Raw genomic sequence first — 10,746 nt, forward strand, 5'->3', positions numbered from 1 at the left:
GTAACCATAGCTTTCGCAGATCCAAATTTTTTCTGGTAGCTTGGGTCTTCTTCACATTGCAGCGATTTGGGCCGGAGCACCATTGCAACAACCTGGTATGTGATTTTTGTGTTCGTCTGCAATTTTAGGGTTTCGTCAAATTGTAAAATTTGGGAATTTTTTGGCTGAGGTGGCTGTTTGAAGTTTGTTTTGTGTCTATAATGGCTAGTGTTAACCGAGTTTTTCGGCAACTATAATTATGAAAGATAAGAGAGCTTAAAAAATAAGGATTTCGAAAATGCAAACAGGATTTTTACGTGGTTGAGGCGTTAATGAGCCTTAGTCCACGAGTCATTTGTATTAGAGCTTAGAGAGCTTTTGACAATGGAGTTTTCTGCAAATTTGAGCAGAGTAATCGCTTACAAGCCAACCCTTGGGGATCCCCCCTACTGTGCACAACTAGCACTATTTATAGGCAGTCTTGTGCAATGGGCTTGGGCTAGACTAATCCTGGCCCAATAGAGATGTAATTATAGTTTGCTCACTAATGGAGCCATAATACAAAGGATTTGAAATATATAACATATATTAACAAAGGCCCATTGGGCCAGCCCAAACATGATCACATTATAAGACTCGCGACAAACAGTTGCTTCAGTTTGGGTGTTACGATCCACGAGGAAGATTCGGGGGACAAGATCTGTCAGTGTAGTGGCAGCACTGTTTCCCAGGAACAATGTACGCTCCATGCGTAACTTCTTCTTCATAGTTAAGGAGACCAACTTTTGTGTTTCTCGAGGACCTGTCAGCTTCAGGGAAGACCAAAATTTTCCTACCCGAACATCTTGTCCGGGTTCATTTACTAATGGCCCGGACCATATGGACGGGGACACCTTGTCCGGGATCATTCTGGACAGGGACACCTTGTCCGGGATCATTTTGTCCGGGATCATTACTGATGGCCCGGAACATATGGACGGGGACACCTTGTCCGAGATCATCTTGTCCGGGATCACTCTGGACAGGGACACCTTGGCCGGGATCATCTTGTCCGGGATCATTCTGGACGGGGACACCTTGGCCGGGATCATCTTGTCCGGGATCATCTGGACGGGGACACCTTGGCCGGGATCATCTTGTCCGGGATCATTCTTTGATGGCCCGAACCATATGGACGGGGACTATCATGACTTTCTTCCCTGTTCATTGGGCTCAGGGTGGGCCTGGATCTCTCTGAGGGAGCCCATGTACCCATCATGTCACGCCACGCGTCCCGCGGGAAAACAGGGATAACAGCTAGTAATAGAGATGATTCCCTTCAGTCAATTAGTGTGAGGTTAGATGGAAATAATTACTCTTATTAGAACTATGTGATGAAAAAAAATTGGAAGGGAAAAAGATGTGAGGTTATGTTTCTGGAACTGTGATTAAACCTACAAATGACAAAGCAGGTTATGCAACTTTGCTAGAAAATTGGGAAGTGGATAATTCAAAAATTATCACTTGGATAAACAACTTTGTGGAACACTCAATAGGTACCCAATTGGCTAAGTATGATACAACAAAAGAAGTTTGGGATCATCTTGCAAGATTGTATACACAGTCTAACTTTGCAAAACAATATTAGTTAGAATCAGATATTAGAGCTATTGAACAGAAAGATATGAGTATTCAAGAGTTCTATTCAATTATGACAGATCTTTGGGATCAATTAGCTCTTATCGAATCTGAAGAACTAAGAGCTTTTGCACCTTACATTGCTCGTAGGGATGAGCAACGTCTGGTTCAATTTTTAATGGCACTTCGTGATGACTTTGAGGGGCTGTGTGGCTCTATTTTGCATCGTACTCCACTTCCTTCGATTGATTCATTAGTCAGTGAGTTGCTGGCTGATGAAATTCGTCTCGAGTCTCAAGCAGGAAAAGGCATCCTCCCTGTACCTAGTCCTTCTGTTTTGGCAATTCCTCTTAGACATTTTACTCACCATGAGAATAAACCTCACACAAAGGTTGGGGTTGATGAATGCAGTTTTTGTAAACAAAAGGGTCACGGGAAGGCTCAGTGTCCTAAACTAGTGAATCGTGCACCACAGCAACAGAGAAATCAGTTCAGACCACCTCATCATGCTAACCAACCACAATTCAGTAATCAGCCATCTCATTATAGTAGTCAACCACATTTTGGCAACCACCCACAATCTCAACCATACCATACTCTGCAATTTAATGACGCTGCTACTATACCTCCATCTAACTCATATGATTTTGGGGCCTCATCTTCCAATCTTGCTCCTGCTGCCCTCTCAGAACAATTTCAGAAGTTTGTTAGCATGCAACCACATGCCATGTCTGCCACTTCTTCGGTAGGTCAGCCCCTTACTAGCACTTCAGGTATGATCTCCTCTACATGGATTTTAGATTCTGGAGTCTCGCACCATATGTCTCCACATTCGAAATCTTTTGTTTCTTTGTGTCCTGCATCATTTGTCCCTGTCATTACTGCTGATGGTACTTTTATGCCATTATTAGGTGTTGGTTATGTTGTCAGCCCTCATTTATCACTTCCTAACATTTACCATATTCCTAAACTTTCACTAAACCTTGTATATGTTGGTCAATTGTGTGATTCTGGTTACTCAGTGTCCTTTTCTTCTACTTCTTGTCATGTGTAGGATCTGCAGTCTTAGAAGTTGATTGGGACCGGCCGTAGGTGGGGGGGGTTTATATGTTTTGGATGAGCTGAGATTACCAGTATTTGCAGCTCCTAGTGTTGACTTGTCTTCTTTTCATTTGTCTCCCTCATCGTCTAGTTTTTATTTATGGCACTCTCGCCTTGGTCATGTTTCAGCTTCCCGCTTAAGATTCTTAGGAAATTTGCAAGTTCATGACATTTCTGATTGTAGTGGTTGTAACCTTGCTAAATTTTCTGCTCTACCTTTCAGTAAAAGTACTTCATTCTCTGTTGCACCTTTTGACTTAGTTCATTCTGATATGTGGGGACCCTCTCCCATTTCTACAAAAGGAGGGTCTAGATATTATGTCTCTTTTGTTAATGATTACACTCGATTTTGTTGGGTTTTTCTAATGAAACGTCGTTCTGATTTCTAGGATATTTATGATCGTTTTTGAGCTTATGTAAAAACTCAACATGTTGTTGTTATTAAATGTTTTAGATGTGATCAAGGTGGTGAATATACGTCAAATAAATTTTGTGATTTGCTTGCTTTAGATGGAACCGTGTATCAAACTTCTTGTACAGATACCCCTGAACAAAATGGTGTTATTGAAAGAAAGCATAGACACATTATTGAAATTGCTCGTTCTCTTTTGTTGTCCTCGTCTGTGCCTAGTCAGTTTTGGGGAGAAGCAGTTCTCACTGCAGTCAACCTTGTTAATAAGATTCCATCTTCAATCACTTCATGTTTGTCTCCTTTTGAAAAATTATAGGGACATATTCCTGATTATTCTTCTTTGAGAGTCTTCGATTCTACTTGCTTTGTTCTTCGTCCTACTGTAGAGCGTACAAAACTGTCATCATGCTATGCACTTTGTGTGTTCCTTGGTTATGGTGATGGCAAAAAAGGATATCGTTGTTTTGATCAAACTTCTCAAAAATTATATGTATCTCGCTATGTTGTTTTTCTTGAGCACATACCCTTCTTTTTTATTCCTGACAGTACTCACAACTTGACCAAATCAGATTTTATTCATATTGATCCTTTTTGTGAGCATACAAGTACCTCTTCTCCTCAAGTTTCTCAAACTGTAGAGTCTGAATCTTCTCTTACTCCTATAGTCCCTTTTCCACTTCATTACTCTCGCAGGTCTCGAGCTATTGATACTGGTATTTCGCAGGCTGACATTTCTGAAACACCTCCGCCTACAGCTGTTCTAGATCCTTCTGATATTGTGTATCCTCCTCGCTATCCTCAGCGCACTCGTAAGTCTACTAAACTACCACATTTTTTTTATTCGTCTTATTCTACCCCTTTCACTTTGTTTTTAGCGTCTACTCATTGTCTCTCTGAGCCTTTATCCTATAAAGAAGCAGTTACTGATCCTCTTTGGCAGCATGCTATGAATGAGGAACTTTTAGCTTTGCACAAGACAAATACTTGGGATTTGGCATCTTTACTTCCTGGTAAACATACAACTGGTTCTCGTTGGGTCTATAAAATCAAGACCAAGTCTGATGGGTCTGTTGAACGCTACAAAGCTAGATTGGTGGCTAAGGGGTTTTCTCAACAAGTATGGTATGGATTTTGAGGACACTTTTGCCCCTGTTTCAAAAATGACTACTGTCCGTGCTCTTATAGCAGTTGCATCTGCTCGTCAATGGAATATATGTCAATTGGATGTTAAGAATGCTTTCTTGAATGGTGATTTACATGAAGATGTCTACATGGTTCCTCTCCTGGGGTCCCTCACAATCATGGAAAAGTTTTTAAGCTTAAGAAAGCTCTGTATGGTCTCAAACAGGCTTCTCGAGCATGGTTTGAGAGGTTCTCCAATGTTATTGCTTCTCTTAGGTTTCTCCCTAGTAATCATGACTCAGCTCTATTTGTTAAGTGTACTGATTCAGGTCGTATTCTCTTTTCCTTATATGTTGATGATATATATGATCATTACTGGTGATAATTTAGATGGAGTTGGAGTGTTAAAGTCTCAATTAGCTTCCCAGTTTGAGATGAAGGATTTGGATCCTCTTCGGTATTTTCTAGGTACTGAAGTTTCCTTCTCCCCAAAATTTTATCTTCTTTCTCAGTCAAAATACACTTCTGACATCATTGAACGTGCTCGTCTTACAGATACAAAAGTAGTTGGCACTCATTCTGAGCTCAATGTTCAGTATTCTCCTTCTGATGGCACTCCCTTGCATGATCATGCTTTGTATCGCACTATTGTTGGCAATTTGGTTTATCTCACTATCACTCGCCCCGACATTGCATATGCTGTTCACATTGGTAGTCAATTTGTTGCCTCTCCTACTACTGTTCACTAGGCAACTGTTCTTCGCATTTTGAGGTATCTTCAGGGTACTATATTTCAAAGCCTTTTGTTTCCATCCACTTCTTCCTTGGAGCTTCGTGCATACTCTGATGCCGATCATGGTCGTGATCCCACATATCAGAAGGCTGTTACTGGTTTCTGTATCTTTTTGGGTGATTATCTTATTTCTTGGAAAAGTAAGAAACAAATTGTTTTCTCACAATCTTCCATTGAAGCAGAGTACCGCGCTATGTCATCTACTACTAAATAAATTTTTTGGTTAAGATGGTAGCTTGAAGATATGGGTGCTTGTCATTCTCAACCCACTCCTATGTATTGTGACAATCAAAGTGCCATCCAGATTGCCCACAATTCAGTTTTTCATGAACGCACCAAGCACATTGAGATTGATTGCCATTTACTCGTCACCATCTGAAGCTTGGCACTATCACTTTGCCTTTTGTTCCTTATTCTTTACAGATAGTTGACTTCTTTACTAAGTCGCATTCCATTTATCGTTTTCACTTTCTAGTAGGCAAACTCTCGATGCTTATTGCTGCTTGTTATCCCCATTTCCTGTCAGGGTTTTGGGCCCTCGCCCCGGCCCACGGTCAGAGGGACCGGTTCGGCATTTGGGCCTGGTCCGAGGACTACGGACTGGGCCTGTGTAGAAGGGTCCGGGACGTTCCTCCGGGTTCATCTTCAGCTTGAACGGTCCCGGCACTGTCCGGAGTGCCCCGGACCATCGCAGCCATCGCGTCCCTATCCCGGGCCCGGAATGGTCCGAGCCCGAAGTAAACGCAGCGGGCCAAAGGTAAACGAACAGGGACCACTTCATCCCCAGGCTATGGTTCAGGCGTCCAGGACACTGAAATCGCCTCATTTCGCGTGGGCATTGTCCCCCCACTTTTCACCTGCAGAAAGGGTCACCTTGGGATTATCTGCTGGCGTGTCAGGACTGCACAGCCAAGTACTCTGACCGATCTTGTCCCCTGAATCGGCCTCGTGATTCGAAGTGGTCAGAGCCAAAGTGCCGTTTTGTCGGGAGAATGCTTGCGTCTTAGGGCAACTAATTGGGCCTGAGCTGGTTCGGGTTTGGCGTACTGTATATCTTTTTAGCTCGGGCCTCCGCTAGGAAGGCCCCTTGTGCACATTCCTCAGATGGGTCCGGGTCGGGCCCGGCCCAAACCTGATGTCCCCCTCAACCTATAAATATAAGTTGTAATGCAACGTAGAAAGGGGGAGAAGGCAGAAACTCTGCTCAAATACAGTTAAACAACTCCATTGTAAAAGCTTATCCTAGCTCTAATACAGATTTATATACAGACTCGTGGACTAAGGCTAGTTAACGCCCCAACCACGTAAAAATCTTGTGTCGATCTTCCATTTTCATTATTATTATCAGTAAACATCCTTCCTTAAGATAGTTGCCGAAAATCTCGGTTAACAGTTTGGTGCTTTCATTGAGAGCTGAAGGAAGCTAGCGCCGACGTCAGGCCTTTGCTACGATGGTGAACACGCGTCACACCACCTTCGACCCTGCCAACCCAGAGCAGGGTAACGGAGACCCACTGCCTTCTCAGCACGTTCCTCAGGACCCGCCTGAAGACGTGCCTCTTCAGACGTCTCACCAGGACGAGTCACAAGACTACGAGTGTGAGGCAGAATACGAAGTAGAAAATGAAGAAGAGTACTACGAGGAGGAGAACGAAGGGGAGTATCACGATGAAGCCGCGGACCCCGAAGTCCCTCTCGACGGTCAGCAAGAGTCGGAGGTGACTAGGCTGAGGCAGCAGATCCTGGACCAGGAGGCCAGGATGGCCGAGCAGGCGGAGGCGCACCGCCGGGTGCAAGAGTCTCTGCAAGCCCTGCAAGCACTGATGGCCGCGCAGGGCCCGGCAGCCAACCCCACAGCTGGTCCGCAACCAGAAACGCAACAACCTGCTCCCCAAGCGCAAGCCGGGGGCCCCAGGGATGCCAGTCCGATCCGTCCGCCAGAGCATCCCCCCGACGCAGCTCCGAAAGTCCCGGACATGGAACGACGGACGACTCGGAAAAAGACTACCCCCGTCAATAAAGCCGGGGCACGTTCACGGCCGTTACCCAGGAAAGAGAAGGTGCGCCCTGATCCCTGGACGAGGCCACCCTTTCGATCCGCAAGGGGTATGGCCGCAGGACGGTCAGCCCCGGCCCGCCCCAAGGGCGAACGGGAGGGAAAAGTCTTTACACCCGAGTGCCTCGGTCAACAAGAACTATCGGGAACGATCCCGCCGTGAGGATCGTAACGCTCTCAGCTCTGGGGACGACACTTCCCGGGTAGATTTGCGTGACGGGCTAAATGCCCGGAAAGAGCGGGCCCGCAAGCAAAAAATCCTTCCTCGAAACGGCGACCTCAGGAACGACATAAACGACAGGCGGAACGAGAGAATCCCCCTGGAGGACAGCGCGGCCAGGCAGCTCATGGAGCAAATGGCAGCGTTAAAAAAGGTCACCGATCGCTTGGTCCGCAAGCAGGAAGGCGCGGACACTGACTCTGACGAAGAGGACAAGGAGCCGTGCGCAAGACATATCCTGGACGCCGCATTGCCCAAGGGGTTCAAGATGCCAAGTCTCGCCGCCTACACTGGAAGCACGGATCCTAGGGATCATCTATCCCGGTACAACCGGCTCATGACCGTGGCTCATGTCAGCGACGACGGCAAGTGCCTCTGCTTCTCCATCACGTTGGGCGGTCCCGCCGAAGAGTGGTGGAAAAGGCTTAAACCGGGGTCCATCCAAACATGGTCTGGGCTACAGTCGGCTTTCCGAAAGCAATTCGTGGCCGCCATGAGGATGGACATGCAAATCAGTGCCCTCGCCAATATTAAGCAAATGCCTGCGGAAACATTGAGGGCCTACATCCAGCGCTTCACTGAAGAAGCCTCCAAGACAAAGGTCGATGACGGACAGTGCCTGGTGGCACTCTAGTCCGGAATCTGGGCCGGGTCCCCGCTCTGGAACGACATGCAGCGCAATAAAGCCGCCACTCTAGAAGAGTTTATTAGGAGGGCCCAAGGATTCATCAACTGGGAGGAGGCTCAGATCCAGGCCTTTGGATGGCCCTCGGCTCCTCATCCAGTCCCTCAGACGATTCCAGGAGGTGCGGGACATTTCCCCGCACAGTCCTACGCAACGCCCCCCATTGTCCTGGGGGCGGTTGTCGCGCCTGGCGTTAGTTACACGCCTACGGTATACGGTCCTGCCGCTTCGGCATACGACCCGGCCCAATCAACGCATTTCTCCGGGTATGGCGTCACTCCAGCAGGGCACAGTATGGCCCCCGTCGTGGCCCAGCAATCGCAGACCGGAATAACCGAGGCAAGCGTGAATCCCTCCCGGAGTAAGCGGGCCGGCAAAGGCCAGAACCAGCCAGAGTTGGCCAAAAAAGGGAAAAGGGGCTATGAGCCCCAATATTCAGAATACACTAACTTGGTGGACACCCGGGAAAACATCTACCTGGCAACAGAAAGAGCTGTCCACTACCGGAAACCTAGCCCCATGTTTAGGGGGGGGAGGAACCCCAGAGACACCAGCAAATAGTGCGCCTATCACAAAGATGTGGGCCACACCACCGACGAGTGTCGGCAGCTCAAAGATGAAATTGAAAACCTCATCAAGCTGGGACACCTCCATCAGTGGGTAAGAATGCCCGTAGGCGTCCCGGGCATGTCAGCAAACCCCGGGCAGTCTACGGCGCCAGCAACGACTCGTGCATACCCACCCCAGGGAGGGTATGCGTCGGGACCCCCGGCACAGACCCCTCAGGGGGTCGTCGCCACGCAAGCCCCTGGTCCTGGAATGCCCTACCCTTCCGGGGCAGCGCCCCCTCGAGTGGACGGGCACGTGTCGACCATATCAGGCGGACCCCACCTAGGAGGACCTTCGAAGAATGATCAAAAGCGCTATCTGAGCGAGCTGGACCATGACCAAGAAGTTTGCGCCCTCGTCCAGGCCCTTGCTTAGCGCCCCAAACTGATGAACCTCCCCATCACGTTCACGGAAGACGACGCCCACAACGTCCATTTCCCGCACCACGACCCACTGGTCATAGATGCTCAAATTGCCAACAAGATGGTGTCCCGAGTGTTGGTGGATGACGGAAGCTCCGTCAACTTATTGTTCAAATCCGCCTTTGCCGCCATCGGCCTGACGGAGGCTGATCTGGCGTCGTGCCCGACCCAAATCTACGGCTTCAACGGGGACGCGCTCCTCCCCATGGGAAAGGTCCAGCTGCCTGTAACTCTGGGGGACGCGTTGCAGCAATCGTTCAAGTTCTGCACCTTTGTGGTGGTGGATTGCCCGACCGCTTACAACGCCATCTTTGGTCAGCCCGCCCTGGTCGAGTTCGGGGCCATCACCTCCATCCGCCATCTATGCATGAAGTTCCCGTGCAGCAACGGAGGGATTGGGATGGTCTGCGGAGACCAGAAAAGCGCGCGGAAGTGTTACCATATATTTGCCCGTCCCGTTTGTATGGTCCGGGATGAGCCCGTCTGGCCGGCACTCCGCCCGCTCGAGCAAGCTGTCCAGGACGAGGACGATCTGGACCCACGGTTGGGAGAGGAGCGCGCCCTTGAGCCAATGGACGAAATAGAAGAGGTATGCATCAGCGAGTCCGACCCTGCCAGGGTCGTCCAAGTGGGAAAGAGCCTGCCGGAAGACATTCGGGCCGCCATTATCGCCCAAGTCAAGGAAAACCAGGATCTTCTGGCATGGTCCCACTCCGATATGACCGGGATCGACCGCCATATCATATGCCACGCGTTGAGTATTGACCCAAACGCGACCCCGGTCCGCCAGAAGCGCAGACCTTTGGGGACGGAAAGGGCCGAGGCCCTCAAACTAGAGGTAGAGAAGCTGTCTTCCATTAACTTCATCCGCGAAGCCGTGTACCCCATATGGCTGGCCAACCCGGTCTTGGTGCCGAAGCCTAACGGGACATGGAGGACCTGCATCGACTTCACGGACCTCAACAAAGCATGTCTGAAGGACTGTTTCCCGCTCCCCCAGATAGACCAAATGGTGGATGCTACGTCCGGTTACGAGATCTTGAGTTTCATGGACGCCTACTCGGGCTACAACCAGATCTCCATGCACGTGGCAGATCAGGAGCACACCAGTTTCCAAACTGACAAGGGCATCTACTGCTATGTCGTCATGCCTTTCGGACTCAAGAACGCCGGAGCAACTTACCAGAGGCTCGTCAATCGAATGTTTAGGGCCCAACTGGGGCGAAACATGGAAGTATACATCGACGATATGCTGGTCAAGTCCAAGACGTCGCGGGAACATTCGAACGATTTGGCGGAGGCTTTCGCGGTTATCCGGAAGTACGGGATGAAGCTGAACCCTAAGAAGTGCACCTTCGGCGTCGCATCCGGGAAGTTCCTGGGCTTTATCGTGAGTTCCCGAGGAATTGAAGCCAACCCCGAGAAGATCAAGGCCCTGATCAACATGGCCTCTCCCCGGAAGCACAAGGACGTTCAAAGCCTGACGAGGCGAGTGACTGCCCTGAGCCATTTTGTCTCCAAGGCCACGGACAAGTGCGTCCCTTTTTTCAACGTCCTCCGGGTAAGCCAGCGGTTCGAATGGTCACCCGAGTGCGAAGAAGCCTTCCGGAAGCTGAAAGAGCACTTGGCCAAGGCCCCCATCCTGGCGAAGCCAGTCGAAGGAGAGCCTTTGTACTTATACCTGGCCGTAACCGAGCACGCCATCAGCGCCGCGTTGGTGCGCGAGGAGG

The 10,746-nt window shown here is 49.0% G+C and overlaps 1 protein-coding gene across 1 annotated transcript; it reads left to right on the top strand.

Moving 5' to 3' along the window:
• Positions 1 to 1,669: 1,669 nt before the first annotated feature.
• Positions 1,670 to 4,244, top strand: LOC133830512 (uncharacterized). The gene is made up of 5 exons (XM_062260501.1): positions 1,670 to 2,609; positions 2,827 to 2,971; positions 3,152 to 3,368; positions 3,426 to 3,918; positions 3,985 to 4,244. Exons 1-5 carry the CDS (start codon positions 1,670 to 1,672, stop codon positions 4,242 to 4,244), a joined length of 2,055 nt encoding a protein of 684 aa, XP_062116485.1.
• Positions 4,245 to 10,746: the final 6,502 nt, after the last annotated feature.

This window comes from Humulus lupulus, chromosome 4, assembly GCF_963169125.1.
Source record: "Humulus lupulus chromosome 4, drHumLupu1.1, whole genome shotgun sequence".
NCBI classification, from domain to species: domain Eukaryota; kingdom Viridiplantae; phylum Streptophyta; class Magnoliopsida; order Rosales; family Cannabaceae; genus Humulus; species Humulus lupulus.